The sequence below is a fragment of the Crocodylus siamensis genome, chromosome 3 (genome assembly GCF_052110815.1).
Source record: "Crocodylus siamensis isolate JL-2025a chromosome 3, ASM5211081v1, whole genome shotgun sequence".
In the NCBI taxonomy this organism is placed as follows: domain Eukaryota; kingdom Metazoa; phylum Chordata; order Crocodylia; family Crocodylidae; genus Crocodylus; species Crocodylus siamensis.
Genome location: NC_143397.1, coordinates 223,882,103 through 223,905,438, shown reverse-complemented (window position 1 = coordinate 223,905,438; position 23,336 = coordinate 223,882,103). Strand labels below are relative to the sequence as shown.

General features: G+C 46.8%; 1 protein-coding gene across 1 annotated transcript in view; it reads left to right on the top strand.

Annotated features, from left to right (window-relative positions):
• The window catches only part of RRM2B (ribonucleotide reductase regulatory TP53 inducible subunit M2B), a 39,803-nt gene extending 21,757 nt beyond the window's left edge, over positions 1–18,046 (top strand). Inside the window, exons 6-9 of the mRNA XM_090040452.1 lie at positions 4,238–4,371; positions 11,722–11,826; positions 12,756–12,869; positions 14,631–18,046. Coding sequence (XP_089896578.1) covers positions 4,238–4,371; positions 11,722–11,826; positions 12,756–12,869; positions 14,631–14,783 — 506 coding nt within the window. The 3' untranslated portion in view covers positions 14,784–18,046. The remainder of the gene's footprint in view (positions 1–4,237; positions 4,372–11,721; positions 11,827–12,755; positions 12,870–14,630) is intronic.
• Positions 18,047–23,336: the final 5,290 nt, after the last annotated feature.

Here is a 23,336-nt window from a genome sequence, read left to right as displayed (position 1 = left end):
TCAGTTGTTCTTCTGTGTTGCACTTGAGAAATGTCAGCAGAGATTATGAATCCTTCAGTGCTAGTTGTTCTCAATGTAATTTTTAATGCACCTGCTGCTTACTGGGGATGCCACCAGTCGTGATCTTCATAGGATTTTATTACTAATCCAAATTTGGTCTTTTAAGATTAGTATTGAACATCACCTTTTGAACAAAAAATATTACATGTTGTGTTTCCACTACACTTGCTTTTGAGATTATACTAGAACTCCTGCACTTTTGTGCAGATTTTCTGTGTAAATACCTTTGTACCTCTCAGTTTATAGATTTAAGTGTGTAGCCATAATGCCTTGGGCTGTTTGCTTTTTAAATCTCAGAAGCGAAGCAGGCTGAAAGGCTAGTCAGTGCCTGATCTGCATGGGAGATTTCCAGGCTCACCCAGGACATTGGGAAAGCAGTACTGGTAGCATGTTTTTGGGGGGTTTTGCAATAACCCTGCATGGTGTTAGTGGCTACCACTCACTGAAAGGTGTTCTTGTTTGAGGCACAACACATTCAGATCATTTCATAGTTTCGTAGCTTCTAGGGTTGGAAGGGACCTGAGCAGATCATCAAGTCCGACCCCTTGTCATGGCAGGAAAGAGTACTGGGGTCAAACGACCCCGGCGAGGTGTTCATCTAGCCTGCTCTTAAAGACCCCCAGGGTAGGAGCCAGCACCACTTCTCTTGGAAGTTGGTTCCAGATCCTAGCTGTCCTGACTGTGTAGTAGCGCCTCCTGATAGCTAGCCTAAATCTACCCTCTGCCAGGTTGTGACCGTTATTCCTGGTCACCCCTGGTAGTGCACGGAGGAACAGGGACTTCCCCAATGCCTGCTGGTCCCCTCTGATTAGTTTGTAACAGGCCACTAGATCCCCCCTCAGCCTCCTCTTGTGGAGGCTGAACAGGTTCAGGTCCTGCAGCCTTTCCTCGTAGGGCCTGCCCTGCTGCCTCCTGATCATGTGGGTGGCCCTCCTCTGGACCCTCTCCATGTTGTCCACATCCCTCTTGAAGTGCGGTGCCCAGAACTGGACGTAGTACTCCAGCTGCGGCCTGACCAGTGCCACGTAGAGGGGGAGGATCACCTCTTTGGACCTGCTCAAGATGCATCTGTGGATGCATGCCAAGGTGCAGTTGGTCTTCCTGATTGCATCCCCACACTGCCGGCCCATGTTCATCTTGGAATCAATGATGACTCCAAGATCCTTTTCCGTCTCTGTACTGACGAGAATGGAGTTCCCCAGCCTGTAGGTATGGTGCCGGTTGTTCCTTCCCAGGTGCATCATTTGCACTTGTTGGTGTTGAATCCCATCCTATTCTCATCCGCCCACCTCTGTAAGCTGTCTAGGTCTGATTGCAGCCTATTCCGCCCTTCTAGCATGCCCACATCCCCCCACATCTTAGTGTCATCAGCAAATATGAACGGGGTGCTTTTTCCCCCTCGTCCAAGTTGCTGATGAAGATGTTGAACAGTGCGGGCCCGAGGACCGAGCCATGGGAGACCCCACTGCCCACATCCCTCCAGGTCGAAAATGACCCATCCACCACCACTCTCTGGGTGCAGCCCTCCAGCCAGTTGGCAACCCATTTGACTGTGTGGGTGTCAACACCACAGTCCCCCAGTTTCTTAATGAGAACGGGGTGAGAGACAGTGTCGAAGGCCTTCTGAAAGTCCAGGAAGACTATGTCTACTGCTACCCCTGCATCTAAGGATTTGGTGACCTGGTTGTAGAAGGCCACCAGGTTGGTTTGACAAGACCTGCCTCTAATGAACCCATGATGGTTGCCCCTAAGCATAATCTCCCCTGTTGGCCCCTCGTGGACATGTGCCAGAATAATTCTCTCAAAAAGCTTACCCAGGATCGAGGTAAGACTAACTGGCCTATAGTTTCCCGGGTCCTCCTTCCTCCTTTTTTTGAAGATGGGAACCACATTGGCCCTCTTCCAGTCCTCTGGCACCACACCAGAGCACCACAAGTGCTCATAAAGCCGTGCCAGGGGTCCCGCAATGACCTCAGCCAATTCCCTCAGCACTTGGGTGGAGATCATCCAGACCAGCTGACATGAATACATCCAGTCCCTCCAGAAGTTTCCTAATTAGTTTCTCACTAACCCTTGGCCTAGGTGTGCCTCCCCTGGGGCTTAAGGGGGGCCCAGAGTGGGGGTGACTGTCCCTGCTTAGGAAAATGTAGGCAAAGAAATCATTAAATATGTTGGCTTTGTTGTCTGGTGTGATGACCAAATTTCCTAGTATGTCCTGCAGGGGTCCACGTTACCCGGAATCTTCTTTTTACCCCCTATGTATTTAAAAAAGGACTTCTTGTTGTCCTTGATCCGGGAAGCTAGTCCCAGTTCCATCTCTGCCTTGGTCTTCCTGACTGCTCCCCTGCATCTCTGAGCAACCACAGTATAATCCTTCCTGGTGATGGCCCCTCCCTTCCATTGGGTGTACGCCTCCCTTTTAGCTAGGAGACATTCCTGGGTGTTTTTGGTGAGCCATGGGGGCCTTTGTGCCCTCCTGCGTCTTTTGATCCGTGTTGGGATTACCTCCCTTTGGGCTTAGAGGATTGTCTCCTTAAGGAGTGACCACTCTTCTTGGACTCCTGCTCCCCTCCCCTCTGGGACCTCAGTGCTTCCCCAACTATTCTCCTTAGCTCATTGAAGTCCACCCTCCTGAAATCTAGGGCTGCTGCCTTGCTGCAGGCATTTGCCACCTTGTGCTGGATGATGAATTCCAGCAGGCGATGTTCGCTGTCGCCCAGGTGGTCGAGCACCCGCAGCCCTCTCACCAGGTCGTCTCCCGTGGCCAGCACCAGGTCCAACAAGGCGTCTCCCTTGGTGGGGCTGTGCACCTCCTGGGTTAGATGGGGGTCCTGCATTCTGGCTAGGAACCTATGTGAGCAGTCAGATCTGGCTGACTGCTCTTCCCAGCAGATGTCCCCCATGATGACCACATCCTTTGACCTAACTACCTCTGTGAGCTGACTTAAGAATTCCTGGTCTAGCTCTTCCCCTTGGTTGGGTGGTCTGTAGTAGACACCCACCATTAAATCTCTTCCCCCGCGACTGCTTTGTATTCTAACCCAGAGCACTTCAGAGTGCCCCTCCTCTGATTCTTTGCCAATTGATGAGGATGTGTATTCCTCCTTAATGTAGAGTGCCATGCCCCCACCTTTCCTTCCTGTCCTATCCCTCCTGTACAGCCTATAGCCCTTGATATTCACTGCCCAGTCATGTGTTGGGTCCCACCACATTTCAGTGATCCCCACTATGTCCGGGTTGGTGTCAGCTAGCAGTAGGGTAAGTTCCTCTTGCTTGTTTCCCATACTATGAGCATTTGTGTAGGGGCATTTGAGGCCTCCTGTGGATGTGTGCACTGGCCCTCTACTTTCAGCATTACCCTGGCCCCTGTCGCTTACCTGTGTATATGTTCTGCTCGTCGGCCTAGGCTGGGCTGTACTTATGGGTGTTGCTTGGTTTGGCAGTCTGATGTTTCCTCCGCCCTTGTCTTCCCCTTCCCTCAAAAGCCCGCTGGAGGAGATCTGGCAACCTAGAAGAAAACGCACGCTTACATTTGCAGACACTGAAAATTGTAAGCTGTTTTTCCAGTGTTATGTGTGGAAATGCTGCAGCTTCCTCAGATGGAATATGCAATATGAATGCAAAGTTCTTTTTTAATCTGAGTGAACTGCCTCTTGCCTTGCCCCTGTTAGGCAGTAAAATATTTCCCCCCTTCTACCAGAACTTGAAATGCAGAAGCCAAAGACCTCTAAGAAATCCAGAACTGAATCTTGTCCATATCACAGACCATCTCTCCTTCTCTTGGGAGGAGCAGGTAGTATACCTGATGTCCTGCCTGCTTTGGGTGATTGAAACTGTAGTGAGAATTTAATTAGGATATCCTATCCAGTTAATGTCTGGAAGTAGCAACATGTCTGTGCTTGTGTACTGTATTATTCCTCAGTGGTGGTTGCTGTACTAGGAAGTGTCACCTGAATGTACAATAAGAAAATACGTCTAGGTGAGATGTTGCTCTTACACGGTGTTGCTTTAAATAGGCATTGACTGTGTTTCCTGTTACCTTGTATAGCGTGTATGTGGCTGCATTGCAAGGGTGTGTTAATGTGGATGATTAGTGTGATTTGCTGTCTGGATGTTTTTGTTGCAACAAACAGCACATCTGGACCGTGTCTAACTACAAGTGTGTTGTATTCAACAGGGGAGAGAGTGGTTGCCTTTGCTGCAGTGGAAGGAATTTTCTTCTCAGGATCTTTTGCTGCCATATTTTGGCTGAAGAAGAGAGGCCTGATGCCTGGACTGACTTTCTCCAATGAGCTCATTAGCAGAGACGAGGTAATACATAGAGCATTACACATGTTCTGAGCTTGTTAAGTGTCATAATGTGGCACCAGAAAGTGAATCGCCAGGCCAGCAGGGAGCAGCAGAATTTTACCTGGATGGTGTCCCTTGTTTGTGCTGAGTTATTGCCCTCGTATGCCTCAAGTCCTACCAGTAACTGTCAGGCAGAGGCCCACCTCTGACTGCAGGGATGGAAGGAAGCTGGGGAGGACAGTGGCAAGTGCCAAGGAGAAAGAGGAGAGGAAGGGGAGAAATCATTTAAGCAGGTGAGGAGAGCACATGGCCATGAGGGAAAGGGAATCCAGCAGTGAAGTGGAATGAGTTACTAACTATGACAAAGCTCTTTTGATGCTTTCAGGGTTGGAGAGGTAGGGAGAAAGCACAGGTCTTATTTCTGTATTATTTCTGTGATGCTCAGCCTGTGCATCACAGTGGCTCTGGAGCTGGTCTGCATCCTGGTTAGAGGAGAGTTGGTGGTTCCCCTGCCTCTCCCAACTCTGTCACACATCTATAGCATCCCCTCCACACTTTTAGCCTCTTTGTAGGGTTTTAGTCATTCTTTCATGTGTAGTTTGGTGACAGCACAGGAGAAGCATGTCCTCTGCACAGATGGGCATCCTTCCTTCTACCATAGGCCTAGGAAGCATGGTAATCCTGGAGTCCAGTTGGATATAATGATACTAAGCTGCAGAAGGAGTGAGATCCTGTGTAGAAGAAAGCCCTTTCCAAACTATATTTAAAAGAAGAGTTCAGAGGTGGGAAACAGATTGAAGTTAGTTAGCACTAGATCAGTGGTCACCAACCACTGATAGATTGTGGAGGTTGATTGGGGAGCCCCTAACAACTGATCTCAGTCTGGGGTGGCTAGTCCCCCCAGACTGAGATAGACTGTCAGAGGCTCTGTGATCAGAAGCAGTGTGACATGTGGGGAGTGGCCAAGACGCAATCTGGAAGCGGTTGGATGTACAGGTGGCAGGATGCATGTGGCTTTGCTGAGCCACGCCCCATGGTGCTGTGGGATGATCCCCCTCCACACCCCTTGCCACCAAATGAGTGGGGCCCTGGCCAGGGAGAGTCAGAGCCTGGGTGGCTCATCTAGGTGCATGAGGGGCGGCTGCTGCCGCTGCATGCACCCCGATAGAGGCCCAGGGGGCACATGCTCTCCCCAATCTGTGCATGGGGCCAGGCAGCTGCCGCTGTGTTTTGGGCTTTGCGCCTCGAGCTGCAGCATGGCTTGGGGCACAAAGCCTAATGCACAGCGGCAGCTGCCTGGCTCCACACACATCATGGGGGAGCACGTGGCCCCCAGGCCTCTATTGGGGCTGAGGGTGCAAAGCCCAAAGTGCAGCAGTAGCCACCTGGCCACATGCACAGACTGGGGGGAGCATGTGCCCCCAAGCCTCCGTTGGGGTGTGTGTACCGGTGGGAGCTCTGACCCTTGCTCAGCCTGGGCTGGGCCTCCCTCACCCCTGCCCCACCCCCTCCCTCACTGTGAGGGGCCTCAACCTGGCCCTCCCCCCACACCAGACTGACATGCTGGGCAGGGTGGGGGGAGGGAGCACAGTAGATTCTGGTTTGCCCTTTACTTCAAACAGTGATCTTCACCTTAAAAAGGTTGGAGACCACTGCACTAGGTGGCAATTAAATGGTTAAGGGGAATTGAAGTACCAGTGTGTTCCCCAACAAGAATACTTGACATCCCAGGTAAAGCTGTTCAGCACAGCAGTGGTTCTCAGCCTTTTCAGACTTAAGGGGCCCCCTGTGCATATGCCATCTCTTAATTTTCACTTAAGTAACAGATCTATTTTTCTGTTGCAAAAAACTCAGAAAGACGATAATAAGTCAGAATGCTTTTGACGCTATGGATTCCTATTTGAAATCTGTGGGCTTACCTTGTGAATAGTGATGTTTGTAAACTTAACAGGGCTAAGTAGGGGTGCACTGATAAAGATTTTTTGGGCCAATACCGGTGGTCAGTTATTAATGAACCATATCGGCCGATACCAATCTGATTCCTGATATGCAGCCCAGCAGTTTGGAGAGAAGCATCCAACTGGTAAGTCTGGAGGGGCAGAGAGGCAGATTGAGGCCCCCACAGTGAGGGAGGGAGCGGGGGAGGGGCAGGTGCTGCCCAGCCGTGGCAGGACAGGGTGCAGGACGGAGCCTTGAGTAGCATATCCAGGGGTCATGGGGTGGGGATGTGCAGCTCTGGCGACTGCGTGCACCCTTGGGGGTGGAGGGAGGGGTGCCCTTGGATCTATGTGCGGGGCAAGGGTAGGCTGCCTTTGCAAACTGGGGTCGGGGGGCAGTGCCAGGCTCTTTCTGGCAGGGGAGGGCTGGGTATAGCCCCCACCTGAACCCCTCCTCCCAGCGCCACAACTGCCTGCCCAGTGCCACCCCAGCCCGTAGCAGCAGCCTGTCTTTGCCCCGTGCAGAGATCCAGGGGGTGGGGCACATGCCCCCATGCCTCCCCCAGGGGTGTGCATAGAAGCTGGAACTGGCCCCCCCCGGTGTGAGACAAGCTGCTCGCAACTCAGTCCCGTGCCCCACCCCACCCTGGCTGGGCAGCACCTACTCCAGCCCCGTTCCCTCCCTCACCATGGGGTCCACAATTTGCCCCCACTTCCCTCCCCTCCAACAGACTTACCAGCCAGACACTGCTCTCCAAGTTGCTGGGCTGCACTCTTGGCTCTCTACATGCTGCTGCTGTGCGCACGCACATGGCATTTATCGGTGACATTATCAGCCAAAAAAGACAATTGCCAATAATGTCAATTTTCCTTTTATCGATGCAAGCACAATATGGACCGATGTATTGGTGCACCTCTAGTGCTAACGTTGTGTAGAACTCTTGAAAGGATCTCAGGGTACCCCAGGGTGCTGGGGCACCCTGTCTGAGAATCACTGAGCTACAATCAGCTTCAAAGGGAAAGAAAGAATGAGAGAAGCAAAATCCCAGTTCAGTGTGAACAGAAGAAACTTTATTCCCTGCTAGCATCTCTTGTACACCAGTCAGTGTTGTGACATGCACCTTTCCCTCCTTCACATTCTCTTCTCACCATCCTTTGGAACGCTCCCTGGAAATTGGTGTCTGCTCCCCTGGGATGTGGCCTGTCTACAAGACGCACCACAGTTCATGGTGCTACTAGAAAATGATATGTAATGAAAATCTGAAGGACAGATTTATTTTGTAAACTCAGCATTGTAATACTTGAACCAATTAGAGTTGGTCTGAGAATGGAAATAATTCCTTCATAAGGAAATAGCCACTAATGCACAGTTACTTTAACTTAGAAGACATTTCACATGATAAAAAGCTGAAGGTGTCTACTGAAGTACATAATACAAATGGAAAATAAAGCAAGGGTCAGACCAACCTACAGGCAGCTTTCATGGTTTGTCGAGTTATAAAATATACAGTGTACCACCAAACAGCTTCTAGTCTTTTCTCTTAGTAGGTGTTGTCACATTCCTTTCTGCAGGGAAAACCTGTACTTGGTTCTTCAGCCAATATTTTATGGAAAATTTATTTAAAATTTAATGTGATGTAGGATGTTCCAAATGTAGTAGGTCCAACTGAGGTGCTCCTCAACACCGAAAAAGTAGTTAACCTGTTCAATTTAGAGTGACCTAATTTGAAGAAAGTGTGTTTTTGTTTATATTTTTAATTGTAGTAAGAGTACTGTGCACAAAACATATTTTTACAACAGGAGCAACAGAAAACCAGGGATTAAAATAAAATCCTGTATAGAAAACCACACTCTGGGTTGTTCTGTAATGTATATAATTAAATTGGGGTGGGCAAAAAACAGCCTATGGGCTGGACCTGGCCCATGGAGGGGCTTTGTCCGGCCCGCAGCAAGTCCCTTGGTCCCACCTGGTCCAGGTGCTGCCCAGCCATAGCGTGCCCTGCTGCTCCCTGGGCATGCAGTGGGGCTGGGGCAGTTCTGCAGCTGGACTGCCTTTCTAGGCAACCCAGGTGGCAGTGGCTTCTTCCAGCTGCCACCACTGCTGGCCTCAGTCCTGTGGGGACCCACATGTGCAGGTCTGACCCGGTGTGCTCTGTGCCTGCTCTGGACTCATCCATTCGGGCTGAGCAGCAGGGGTGACTGCCAGGCAGAAACTGTTGCTTGGTGGAGGGGAAAACTGGCTCTTTCCCATAGCTGCTGCCAGGTAGTTCTTGCTGTGGCCGCCCAGAGCCTGTGCCATGCCAGGCTGCCCTGCATCTCCACTTTTGTCACTGCTGCCTCTGAGCTACCCAGTGGGGTAGCTGTGACTGTACAGAGCAGCCACAGGACAGCAGTGACAATGGCAGAGATGCAGAGCTATCTGGCATGGTGTGGGCTCTGGGTGGCTGCAACAAGAACTGCCTGGCAGCAGTGAGAGGGAAGGGACACTTTTTCCCCATGCTGAGCGACAGTTTATGCCCAGCAGCCACAGGCAAGTCCAGAGCAGTCGCGGAGTGTGTAGGGTCAGGGCTGTGTGCGTTGGTCCCTGCCAATACTCCAGGGCAGGGGCCAGTGGCAGCAGCAACCAGAAGGAGCTGCCACCACCTGGGCTGCCTAAAAAGACAATCCAGCCACGGAGCTACCGCAGTCTCACAGTGTGCCCAGGGATTGACAGGATGTGCCATGGCTGGCCAGTGCAGAGCAGGCGCAGGGAGGGCTGTGCGCAGTTGGTGGTGGCTGGGAGGTGCCACAGGGTGAACGGGCTCAGGCTGTTGCAGGGCAGGGGCAGGTGCTGACTGGGTCAAGGGGGTGCATGCAGGGGGCTCCCATGCACAGGCCCCCATACCCTGAAACTCTCCCCTACACACAATCACACACCCCACAAACACTGCACCCACACACACACCCTCCGCCAGACCCCCCCACAAATTGCACACTCCCCCACACACACCCATTCACCTCTGGGGGGAGCCCTGCTCACTGCTACATGCATGCACATGCAGCCACACACCTCCCCAGCCACCTTCCCCCTTCACACATCCCACAGCCCCCTACAAACCCCATACCCGTCCACATAAACACCCATACATCCTTGCAACCCCCCCATGCCCACCCACCCACATCCACACATACCCGCACACCCCACATATACACACATCCACAGCCCCCCACAAATCCCATCCCCACCCACCTAACCACACCCACCCATTCTCCCCACATCCCTCCACACCCCCAATATATAAGAGTAAGACTTAATTTTGAGCTATTATGCAATCACCTCTCTACACAACACAAATGCATGCAAATCAAGACAAAAATATTTTTTAAAAATAAAATCAAAATATGTTATTGTGAACATTTAATTTTTAGTATAGAATTTGATCCCCTCCTCCCCCCCCCCCCCGCCCGGGTTCCAAGACGGCAAATCCCATTCCTAAAAGGTGTACTTCCAGGGGAAAGGAGAGAGACTTCTGCCAGCAGAGGTCAGGGGTTAGGGGCGGGACTTCTGGTGCCAAGATGGTGACTGATTGGAGCAGCTTTCAAGGGGTGGGCCCATCCCTGTGGCCCTTGACAGCTCACCAAAACTTGTTCAGCAGCCCTCCAGCTGAAATAATTGCCCACCTCTGATTTAAATTGTGGGCAACACAAATGGAGTATTATTGGAGAAAGACTCTTTACCCATTTCCTTTTAAGATATAGCTTCACACTTTAAAAAATAACTAACTCCCCAAGCCCTATTTAAATGTCAGCTAAAGCAACCCTGGAATTGCCACAATTAATCAGCCTAGTCCAGTATCTTCTTTAGCAAACAGGTCTGTGACAACTGAATCAAAGGAATAGGCAAGAAGCTTTACAGCAGGCAGTGAAGAAGCAAACTTTCTCAAGGAATGCTGCTTCTTAACCCCCACTCAGCCATGAGTGGCTTATGCCCTGAGCATGAGGATTTTTTAACCCTTCCTAAAACTCTTGGTGGTTTGATTTATTTTAATCCTTGCTATTGGATAGTCTCATGATGCATATTCTATCCAATCTTTTTTTAAGTTTATTGCTGTTAAAATCTTGGTGGTTACCTGGGTTCCAATAGGGAAGTACCTTCATGAAGGAAATATTACTTATTAGTTACTAAAGGAAATTAAAACTGGAAATCAGGCACACATTTGCAAGAGCATTGCAGTGGTTAATCAGCTTCAAACTGCAAAGAGAAATGGTGGATTCTCCATATTGATGATGTCACATCAAGACTGGATGACTTTCTGAATGTTACTTTTAAACCAGATATGAGTTCTGGGGCTCAACCTGAGGTTATACTGTGAAATCCCTGTGCTGTGAATGTCGTTAGACTGGGTGACTGGATGTTTTTTTCTGGCTTTAAGCTCTTCACATGTATGAATTTTGGGCAGTGAGTTCTGTAGGCTAACAGCTTATTGTGTTTGATTGCTGTAAATCTGATATTGGTAATGAGCTTGTTTTTGTTAAACTGGCCTCTTCTTCTGCAAGCTCTGTGAGTAAAAGAGAGGAGGAAAATCTGCCAATTAAACACACTCATGCAGTGCATCACAGAATCACGAGTGTACCCCACTTAAATTCACAGGTGCATACTTTTAATGCATCTGATGTTAATGTAGGTCTGCAGAGGCTTTTTTAACAGGAGTGTAGAACCAAACTTGGTTTTATACAGTATCAAAAACCTGGTTTAATACAGTATCCTTTTAAGATACTCTTGTGGATCTAGTGCCCACAAGAGAAGGCTGAGGGGGGATCTAGTGGCCTGTTACAAACTAGTCAGAGGGGACCAACAGGCATTGGGGGAATTCCTGTTCCCCTGTACACTACCAGGAGTGACTAGAAATAATGGTCACAAGCTGGTGGAGGGTAAATTCAGATTAGACATCAGTAGGTGCTACTTCACAGTCAGGGCGGCTAGGATCTGGAACCAACTTCCAACCAAAGTGGTGCTGGCTCCTATCCTGGGGGTCTTTAAGAGGAGGTTAGATGAACACCTTGCTGGGGTTGTTTGACCCAAGTACTCTTTCCTGCCATGGCAGGGGGTCGGACTTGATGATCTGCTCAGGTCCCTTCCAACCCTACAAACTATGAAGCTATAATAGTAAAGGTATATCTCAAAATATTTAAGTATGCATAAGGTGGAGAGAGTCGCATGCCTTTTCTTTCTCTCAGGAAGACATTTTGCAGTGGCTTTTAAATACTGTTTATGTTTTTGCCCAGTTAACAGTAATACCTTTTAATGGTATGATAAATGCAGTTGTGTCAACAGCACCATAAAGCAGGAAGTTAGAAAGCTTAAGACCTGCAAGAGAGATGGTTATCAGTGCGATTATTAACAAATTACAAGGCAAAGGAAGAAATAATTTTTTTTATTCTTTTACTATTCCAGGGTCTCCATTGTGACTTTGCTTGCCTAATGTTCCACTATTTAGTGAACAGGCCTTCAGAAGAGAGGGTCAAGGAGATCATTGTTAATGCAGTTGAAATTGAGCAGGTAAGACTGGGCAGAGCAATGGCATGGAGAGCAAGAACATTTTCACATGCCAAGACCCGACCGTAGCATCATTAGAATTACAAAAAATGACAGGCTACAATTATGGACTAGTGATCAGTTCTAGCAGCTTTCTCCTGCCACTCTTAATACCCCTTCTTGTCACTGAAATGAAAGGGCAAAGGCAATTCTTGTCGGGACTAGTCAAGTGATGATCAGTAGCTGCTAAAGCTGTTACCTGCACATGCTTGGGCCATATGCTCATCAAGGAAGGGATGTTTTTGTTCTAGTTCCTGTTGCTGTGCAGTTACTGTTGCTTTGGCAGTATGTTTGTGCACCAATGTACTTCATTTCAGTAGCAGTTTAATATTACTCTTATAGACTCCCTTTGTGCTGTGATTTTACCTGGTACTCTTTTTTGGAAAATTAAAAGTGCCCCTGCCCCTCTTAATTGTAGTGACAAATGCTGCTCTAATGGCTTAACTGTTGGTGGGTAGTCCCCACAGTGACACAACCAGTTGACTGTAAGATTATGCTTCATTCCATAATGGATGCATCGGGCTTCTAGGCCTATTTAGTTTTGCGTTCTGACCTACAGGGTCTGATCCAATTCTTAGTGAACTGGATGGCAGATTTTTTTGATCAACCTTATTGATCTATAATGGGCTTACTATCCCATAATGAAAACATCTGTGAAGATGCTGTCTCTTTACAAACAATGTGTGAAGAAAATTTAGGCAAGTGCAAGGAGCTAATGAGAACAGGAGAGACTAGCTGAGTTTTCAGTGATGTAGGTTATTTGAGCAGTAAACAGCCTTGGAGTCTGATTTAATAGGAGCATTGCAAATTGAATTACCATTGATGAGTGTTATTTTCTTTCTTAAGTTGCATTGTCCCTTCTCTAAATGTCACCATTGTATTTTAATTTCCAGGAGTTTTCAACAGAGGCTTTACCAGTAGGTCTGATTGGAATGAACTGCACGTTGATGAAACAATACATTGAATTTGTGGCAGACCGATTACTTGTAGAACTTGGGTTCTCAAAGGTGAGAAACTAGAGAGAAATGGCATATGGTATATGGTATACTGGGTGTCTGGAATGTTGCTGTGTGCGTGGGGGTCAGTCACATTTAATGCTGTAGAGTCATGCTTTCAGCTGTTTATCACAAAAAACAATGTTGGTATTTAATTTTTTAAAGAAGTAAGGGCAATTTCAGCATTTTTTTCTGGCTGTTGTTTCCCTACAGCTACTATATGGATTTTAAACTAGGAATGGCGTGTTGCATTCAGATGTACCAGAACAACATAGATATAATCTAAGTAGGACTAGGATTTTTTTAATATCTTTGTGGAACCAAACATTTATATTAATTGCATGAGGATAATTAAGTCTTCTGGTAACCCAAGAGTAAATCATTTGCTGTAATAAGTGATTACTTTAGGGGAATTTGGGCATTCTTTAAAGTAACAAAAAATGAACAGGTGAGAAATAAGTTGGTGAGGGTTGTTTAGAGATGAGTTATGCTACTTGTACACTGGTGCAGACAGTGTCCGGTAGAAAATCATTCATCAATATACCTTGTCTGTAAATGGTATGTATATGTACAGGTACTCCTCATTTTATGTTGTCCCAGTTAACATCGTTTCATCATTACATAGCTGATCTATTAGAGAACATACTCGTTTAAATTCGTGCAGTGTTTGGTTACAACATTGTTTGGCCACCAGAAAAGCAGTAATCAATGGATTTTACCTTTTACCAGAGGCAAATGTGGATTTCTCATTTTACCAAAGAAACCTGCAGATTTTGCTGTTTTGCAGTGATCTCCATGCAGGCTGGCAGAGTTTCAGCCTTCAGGGAACTGGGAGGGAGCAGGAGGAAGATGGTGAGACAGGGGTGCCATGTGCATGGACATGCATATGGCTCCAGGCAGCCTGCAGGACAATTCCAGCAGCTCAGTGGGAGGGAGAGGGGGATTGAGGCCCCTGTAGGGAGGGAGCTGCTACCCAGCCAGGTGGGGCTTGCAGGGCCCCAGTGGGGAGCAGGATGGGACTGCAGGTGGCTTGTTGTGGGGAGAGGGAGAGCCATCTCCCTGCTGCCTTGCATGTTCCTGGGGGGCAGGGAGGACCTGCACCCCCAGATCTGTGCATGGGGCAGACTGTGGGCACAGGCTTCCACCCTGAGACCTCCCCTGCTCTGCAGGCATAACCCAGTGTGGCTGGGAACAGTGGGGCTACACGAGGTTCTCCTTGCTGCTCCAAGCTCCCCCACCCCCAGCTGCCCAGGCAGTGTGCCTACCACTGCTTTGAGGAACACAGCCCCACGTTGCTGCCCTCACTGCAGCCCCACATGCAATGAGGCACATTGTCGGGGCAGCGTGGGGTGAGCAGTGATGAGGAGATCCCCACATGGCTCCTCTGCTCTCTGCTGTGCCAGGTCATGGGGAAGGGAAGGGAAGCAATGTTAAACAAGTAGCTGTGTATCCCTGGTATATATGATATACATACTGTTTTAATGGGTTAAAAGTGAAGTTTATTACATGGCCTCCTAGAGTGAATGCTGTATGCATATTAACAGGTTTGCTTGGGTTTCATATGACATCTTGTGCTTCCTTCGTGAGTGCCAGTAGCAAGGGTTGGTGGGGTGAAGAGAGAGAAACCAACCCAAGAAATTAGTAAATTCTGGCTTTACTCCTACCAAAAGTGGGAGTAGCTGTAATTGGCTGCTTTGCAGATTATTCCCTGAGGAGGTTGTATATGCGTTGTCATTTTGTGAATTCCAGAATAACAAAATTTGCTTTCCCTAGTTCTTTTACGCAGAAAACCCTTTTGATTTCATGGAGAATATTTCACTGGAAGGAAAGACCAACTTCTTTGAGAAGCGAGTTTCAGAGTATCAGCGCTTTGCTGTAATGGCAGAGACTACAGACAACGTGTTCACTTTGGATGCAGATTTTTAATATCTCTTCAGGGAGAGCATCTGAACAAACTGACAGTGACTTTGCTTCCCAGTCCCCATCTCATTTCTTGTGACGATTTCTGTATTTCTTATCCCTAAGTTGGTGTTGAGTCTTCTGGAATAGTTTTATGTCACCTACTTGTATAAAGTTTATAAATTTACATTTGAACACACTGTAATTTCCTGAGCAGCATGTGTATAATCTATAGAGTAAATGTATTTTCTTTTTTTCATGAAATGTCCTTTTTAAACTTACCTAGCTTTTTAAAGAGATGCTCTTTCTAAGGAGCCTGCTTGATTCCTGGGTAACAAACTGAACAACCTTTCAATTTTTCAAAAATTGACAACCTTTTTTGAGGGGCTGCAGAAGTGATTTACAAGAATAGCTAAACAAAAACAAGGATGCAGCTTGCTATGCTTCACATTACAGTTTTAATCTTAAACCCAATGAGGTAATACCCCATTTTAATATGTTCCATTTTGATAATTTAAAAATGTAAACTAGGAATCTAGATTAGTAGTTCTTCCTGCTGTTTGGCTTCAAAATTATTTAATCAATGAAAGATTTTGGGAATAGGTATGTGTTTAGTGGGTTACAAAATCTGATCTTCGGTAAGAAAATCTATTTAATTTCCTCATTAACTTCGGATCTACGTTAAAAGAGCTTTCTGACTTGAGGTGGAAACCTGGTCTACCCATGGTAACAATAAGCATTCTGGGACACATAGCCTTCATATAAGACATATTTTGAAGATGATGTAAATTGGGTGGCTTGGTAAGTAAGTAAAAAGACAGTGGGGAAGAATGTATGCTCCAGTGTTAAAATGGTAACCTATTTCTGTGTTCAGTGCAAATGCTGCTACTCGTTTGAGTGCCTTAAGAGTAAGCAGACTTACAGTGGCAGTAATCATTGATTGTTTTGGGGTGATAACCAACATCAGAATTGGAAATACTGAATCTGCCTCTTCTTTATTGTGTTTCTCTACTGGGTATTCAGTTTTCTTCTGTAATGTTTTATAACATTACTGGGCATGGCATGTCTTTTGGGTTTTTCACCCTTGACCTACCACAGAAATAATACTTTAACCCTTCCTATAGATACCTCCAATGTTGTGCTGGTAGGTATCTTCAGAATAACTTGTTTAGGTGAAACATTTAAACAATAGAATTTTCGGTATATAGATGGGGAAAAAAAAAGGATACTTTCGACTATCAGTCCCTGTCCAGTGACTGCTGCATAAGCACTGCTGGTGATCTGTAGTATAATGTAGTATGTATGTGTGTATATGTATATATGCTTGTCTGTATATTTTAGTTGTTTATATTAAAGATAATTACTTGTTCAATATAAGAGAAAACTGAAGGATAACTTTGAAATGTCACTTTGTAATATTTGATGTGGAAGAAATAACAGCAATAGTTTAATTTCACTCCATGGATTTAACTTTTTGGTGGACTTTTGTGTTCACTCTTTTGCAAATAGATGGCTTCATTTTCCTGAGGGGTGCTCTATTTTGGAGAATAAAATATAAGAGCAGTTCGTTTAGCACTTTATAAAATTGCTTTTGTATGTTTTCATTCCTGTTGCTCCAAAGCTGCAAGCACTTGAGTTGATTGGCAGAGAAGGACATCAGTAGCTCAGGCAGACTCCTTTCACTGGAAGGTTGGGCACAGCAGTCACTGTCAGTGACAAAGCAGTTACCATCTGAGTTGTGTGAAATCAGTCATGCCAGCCTAGTTTCTGGTGAACAAATGTCCTAATCACAAAAACTGACAACATAATTGTGAGCCCCTGCATTCTTCGCTGCCCTTGTTCAGTCTCAGCCTAGAGGCCATAAGTGTAATTGGCATAGAAAAAAAATTACATGCTCTCCTAGAAATGGGCCTGCTTGGTCTGGTGGGGCATTGAGGGGAACTTTATATGTCTGCCCTATGTACTATACCTATTCTGTGATTTTAAAAAGAGAACTGAGAGTGCTGAATTTAGCTGTGGTTGCAACCATTAACATATCACAGCCTGAATCTGATCTGTTTGGGTTATTCCAACAGCATTTTTTGCTTGGATAGTCACTGACTTAGCATCATGTGAATTTTAAAGCATTGTTCTAAAGTTAAAATTATACATTTAAGTTGCTTGATTTTTAGTACAAAACATGCCCTGGTTTTATGTATGTATTTGCTTGGCTCTCCTGAGTTCACAGAGCCTGTGAGATACCGAAGTCTTGTTATAGTTATCCCTTCCTCCTTGTCCCAGTAGTGTGTAAAACACTTAAAACCGTTTTGCTAAAACTATTTAAAACATGGTCCTAGACATATCAGACAGACTTCAGAAGAAATGGGGAAGGAAATGCCTTTGATTTACCATTTCTTTGTTTTTATTGCAAACCGTGGAATAATTGAAATGAAAAAGGCACAGTAAAACTTGTGTGTCTTCAGCACTCATTCTGTCATAGGAGGAACCTGCGTCTTTCTACACAGCTTGTGTTATGAAGCTACTGATAACACTCCCAGTGTTGTGCAGTCATTCTGTCATGGTAGGGAGGGTTTGCTGTCTGTGGATCTTAGGTCATCCATATTTTAGAGGGACTGCTGCAAAGGTCATGGTCCTCAGAAAAATTCCTCGTAATTATCTTGATATGCCCGAATGAAGTAAAGATCAGAAAGCATCTCGAGGGGGGATGTTGTTAGAAATATTATTAAAAATGCATTATCAATAGCAGATTTAGGAAAAAAAAAAAAAAAACACACAGCTGCTACCCATCCTTGTCTCCTTAATGGGAGAGGGAAAGGGGGGGTGGAAATTGAAGGGAAAAGTCACCAAAAGGCCCTTTGTACTAAGCCATCACTCCCTTTCTGTCCTGCAAATTTACTATCTCTTTGTCACACTAAATCACACTTTCTTTTATGACCCCAAATTCCTAAGGCTAAGATAAGAGCAAATGCCATTTTTTGCCTTTAGGATGAACCTTGAGTAATCCTGAATCCCATCCACGCACGCGTGATAGACTAATGCATATTAAGCCTACCCGCCCCGCATACTTAAGTAGTTAATTATAATGCACATGGGACGTATGAAGCGACATGTTTACATATATGTTTGTATGAACCGGAAATGAGTTGTAAAAATTCCTTCTTCTGCACACGTGGTCAGGAGAGAGGGGATAAAAGCCTGCTAATGATTATGCTCGGGGGCAGAGGGACTTGATCTTTTGTCTTCTCCCTCTGACCCTATTTGCAAATATATACCTTTTGTATTACTAATAAAGTGTGTCTGAAGCTGAAAGTTTTTTTTTCCACCTCCCGAGAAACGAACCACAATTTTTTTCTTCAACACATAGGTGTTGTCCTAAGAGCTGTGTGGAGCTGTGGACACCCACTGTGAGGGCAGGCTGGAGTGGAGTTTTGAAAACAGGTGATACAGTAGCTGCTGCTGCAAACTACTGGAGCCCCAGAATGCCACTGTTACTCCCTGTGTTTTCTGTGGCATCTGTGGCCATGAGGACAATGCAATGGAGCCAGCTGTTCCTTTCTATCCACAGGAGTTTCTTGATTTCTCAGCTATATTGTGTTACCCCTCTGCACAGCCTAGAGGAGGAGCAGGTGTCCACTAGAAGTGAATTTATTTTACTCTTTAAAGCTGCCAAATCATTAAGACCACCAGAGCTGATAAGCGCACAGTAGTTTTGTTAAGTATCTCCTTTTTTTTTTATAAAATGTTTTACTCTGCAAATCTTAGTAACCAGAGTTAGATAAATAACTGAGGAAAGGAACATCCTCAGGAGCCTGCTCCTCGTCTCTCTGGGATTTAGCCTTTGAAATTGTGTATAATGAAATATATTTCCAAAACATGTACGTGCATCTATATAGAACCTGCTTCATGTTAGTGGAAGACCTCTGGGTACACTGAGGGAAGGTGAATTCCTAAGATTAGGCATGAGGCCCTGTTCCAAATGCAGCAGTTGCAGTGCATTCAGTTTTCTGCTTGCATAGGTAGCAAGATGACTGCAGAACCTGGCTGCTCTGCATAGCAGTGCATTACCTATTTGCTTTTGAGGCTCTAACTCTTATTTGTGCCTTTGGTCACTGGGCCCCTGGCCCCTGTCTGATGGGCCCCTAGGGCCCTGTGCCTTCTCTGGCACTGGGCCCTTGGCCCTTGCTTTGCACTATGCCGGATCTGAGCTTAGTACTGACTATAGCCTTGAGCTTGCCCTGGCAGTGCTCAAAGCTATCAGGTGCCCCATGGGTACAAATGGGACTTCCATAAACCTAAGCCCCCAGGCTATAACATAACATAAATGTTGAAAATTGCCCCTTGCCCCTTTAATAGTGTAGGTCTCCACTCAACTGTTACAGCATCCTGGGCTCTTTGTGAGCTCTGATCCCCACTCTTTCTGCAGAAGCAGGAAGCTCCTTCCCCTGGGGCTGCCAGGGAGGACGCTCCCTGCCCCCCCCCTCCCCTCTGGCCAGCCTCAGCTTTGGGCTTATGAGCTCCTGGATCCCTGCCTACATCTGATCAGCAGATTACCAGCAGGTGCCTGCTAATTGCTCCATTAGCCTGTTGCCTGGTGAACCTGCAGCTGTGGTGTCCTGCCTGGCCTGCAGTGCTTTCTGGCTAGGCTGCTTCTTCCCTTAAAGGAACAGATATTACTAATGTTAAACTGAAGCTAAATAATAGTCATGGTTCACATTTAGTGATTTTGTCCTTCCAGTTAAATGGGTTCAATTTAGGCTAAAATTGGTATTTATTCACTTCCACTGTGATGGGTGTAGAGTGGCATAAAAACCCAACTAGCACAAAGGAAGTCTCAGCATATGTTTGCATATAAGGAGGCCTCTGGCTTAGATACTGCAGTACTGATGAGCATGGTATCTCATCTAGCTCATGAGCAGGGATCCTGGTTTTCTCTGTTTAAAATAGCAAATTCTCTAAGTAAAACCGCCCAAGTCTGCATTTTTCCGTGATTAAATTAAATGCCACTATATACGTAAGTATCAGTTGAACGTAATGTTTTATTGATATACTTACAATTTAAAGCAATTTGGAAGCCTACCGGTGCCTCAGTCATGACAATAAAATAAATTCTAAATACCTATATATTTTGGCATTTGATTTTGGTTTTATGGAAAATCAGAACTCCCCCTGCCTCCTTCACTCACCAGGCTGCAGGTCCAGTTGTGGTTGTTCCTCATGTTGCTTTGTGGTGCTGAGCAGCCCTGATATGTGGCTGCCCTGCCCTTATCTAAGCTGTTTCCCCTTACTTCTGAGCCACAGCCCTTTGGCCCTGCTGGTGCTGTTCACAGTTCTCTAAGTTGCATGTGTGCACAATAAAAAATCATGCCGCACATTAACTTTTTAATGCTACTTACACAGTAGCGTATTGACGGGGGGGGGGGGGGGGCAGTAGGGGGCCATGGCCACCAAGAACCAAACTGGGGGTGGTGGCCAGTGCTGTAGCAAGGGGGTGCTGATGCTCGCCCCTGTCACCGGCTTCAGGTCTGGCCACTCGCCACCACCCCAACCTGGCCACAGGCTGCTGCAGGACTGGGGAGGGAGGGCACACTGAGATACAGGTGCACTCCCAGCCAGGATTGCTCACGGATTGCTAAACCTTAGCAGGAACATTGGTGCCCTTTACTCCTAACCCACAGCCCACACCAGTCCTGCTGGTGCCCCTCACTCCCAAACCACAGCCCCCTGGGCTCTGCCAGTGCCTCACTCTCAACCCACAGCTGTCTGGCCCTGCTGGTGCCCCTCATTGCCATCCTGCTAGCCCCCACTTCCAGTGTGTGGGGAGCAGGGTGAGTGTGTACGAAAGGGGTGTATGGGCACAGACAATGTGGGGAGGGTGGGGGGCCACAGGTGATCCATCTGGTGTTGGGGGGGGCATGTGCTGCCTACAGCCACAGCAGGACACGGGGCTGCAAGGCCCAACCAGCTCCAGGCAGCAGCTGCCTCCGCAGCTCAGTAGGTAGGACCCAGCACAGGAGGTTGTTTCAACAGCAGGGGCGATCCCTCACAGTTGAGGGTCAATCACATCTGTGGGTCAAGTAAAGGGTTGTAAATGAGTCCGTTAATGGCTGAGAAGGCTGATCCTACAGCTGCAGACTCTCTGGCAAGTGCCACAGGTGGTGGTTAAAGAGCGAGTCAGACCATAGATGTCTCAGTCCTGTTTCTTTTCCTTCTATTTCTATTATTTTTCTGCCTACAGGGCAAGACAATTTTCCTTAAGGATATTCCTTCTCTTGCAAGGTGTTACCATGTAACCCACTCCCAGGTTAGTTTTTCCTAATTTGTAGTGCCAATGCCTCACTTAGCCTTAAGGCTGTCCTTGAAGTGATTCCTCTAAGCCCTGGGTGTCCTTTGTCCTTGGCTGAGTCGGGACTATGGGAGTTGTTTTGGTAAACATACATTAGGCATGCACACACAGTGCCCTGTCCCCTGCAGCTGATGTTGAATAATCAATGTTTTCATACTGGTGGTGTTAGCATCAGTGAGGACACTGGCATTTGTGCAACAATCCTTCCATTTTATGCCAAGGATATTCCAGAGGTAGCACTGGTAATGGCATTCCAGGCTTTTCAGCTGGTCCTTGTAGGTCACTCAAACTTCATGGCTGTGGAGAAGAGCTGGATTTACCACAGCCTTATATAGTAGAAGCTTTGTTCAAGTCCTGATGTCATGATAATTGAACGCATGATGATTCAGTCTTCCAAAGGTAGAGCTGATATATTGGCTCGTATACCAGACCTCATCATTGACGCTAGCCTTGTTTGAGAAATGGCTGCTGAGGTATGCAAAGTGTTCAACATTCTTCAGTTTCTGTCTGTCAATGAGGATCATTGCTGGGGGAGATAATTGGCCCAGAGCTGGTTGGTGAAGCACCTTTGTTTTTCTGATGTTAAGGGTGAGTCCCAGGCCCTGGTGGCTCTGGATTTAGGCCCCAGATGTCTTGTTCTGGGGGCAGGGAATCCCACCTTCAGACCGATCACGACCTTGCCATTTGATAATAGGCAAATACATTGATACACAGTGATAACAGAAAAGAAACAATACAAACAATCAATACTATATATCTACGAAGTCTAGGGCTGTCATCAGAGTCAAAGCCAGGATGCAGCCTTCACTCTGAGGATCTCTTTTAGGTGTCAGATGTCAGCAGTTTGGAGGTGGGATGCTGAGCCCCGCTCCCTCCCCCTTTAGTGGGGTGGAAGAGATGGGCTGGTGGTGTGCCCTCTGTCCCTGGTGGGATGGGGACAGGGACCCTCTGAGGGAGGAGGACAAAGATGAGGAGGGGCCCAGGCAGAGGGTGGAGAGGAGGGTCCCTTTGTTACTTTCAAGTTTCTGTTTTTGTGTTCTTCTTCCCTCCTGATGACTTCCCATCCGTGGCTATCGCTGATTGTTCTCTTTCTGTGGTTGTCATACTGTCCATGTCTTGTTCTGTCAGCATATTTCAAGTCTATCACGTGCACACTCTTCTTAAAGCAGGACTTTCAGGCCCCCTTCTTTGGCCTTGCATGCTGGTGCCACCTTATTTCATGTTATGGAATAGTATGGTACTTGCCCCCAGTTTCTCAGACTACGTGTGCTTGTTTGTTAGACAGCCTGTCTGCTTCTGAAGGCTGAGAAACTGTGAGACCCAGGCTCTTAGAAATCAATTAACCACTACTGCCCATTCGGAACCATTCTAATATACATATATATACATACACACACATCCCTATATGGCAATTCCCAAAAAACAAACCTTTAAATACCATTCTTAAGCCATCAATAGTATGCGTGAGAAGCAGCTAAGGGCCATTTGTAAGTTTTCCTCCATATGTGCAATGACAGCACAATCATTGGTGTACTGAAGTTCCACAATCAAGGCCAAAGTAACTTTGGTTTTGGCATGGAAGCGGGAGAGTTTGAAAAGGTTCCCACACATCCTGTACCCTATGTTGATGCCATGTGGCAGATGGTCATGGATGAGCTTCTTGATGACTGCAAGAAAGACGGAAAACAAAATTGGTGCGATCACATAGCCCTGCTTGATGCCAGTTCAAATGACAAAGGGCTCTGTAACAGAGCCAATGCATAGGATGGAGGTAGTCATCTGGTCATGAAGCAGTCTTAGGATAGTGATACATTTCCCTGGGCAGTCAAACTTCAATAAGGTCTTCCATAGACCCTCGTGATTATCAGAGTCAAAGGCTTTGGTCAAGTCAATGAAGGCCATATACAGCCTCTGGTGTTGTTCTCAACATTTTTCCTGGATCTGCTGGGCCACAAGGATCATGTCTGCGGTGCCTCTTGAAGGTCTGAAGCTTCACTGAGACTCAGGAAGGATTTTCTCAGCAAGAAGGAGCAGTCAGTTGAGCCGAATTTGAGCAAGGATCTTCCCAGCAATGGAGAGGAGGCCAATACCTTGATAGTTTTTGGAGTCAGACTTAGCTCTCTCTTTAAAAATAGTGACGATTTTGTCATGGCTTAGGTCAGCAGGAATTTTCTCAGTGTTCCAGATTTTGAGAAACAGTGTGTGGAGCTTGTTGGTCATAGTTTCCCCACCAGTTT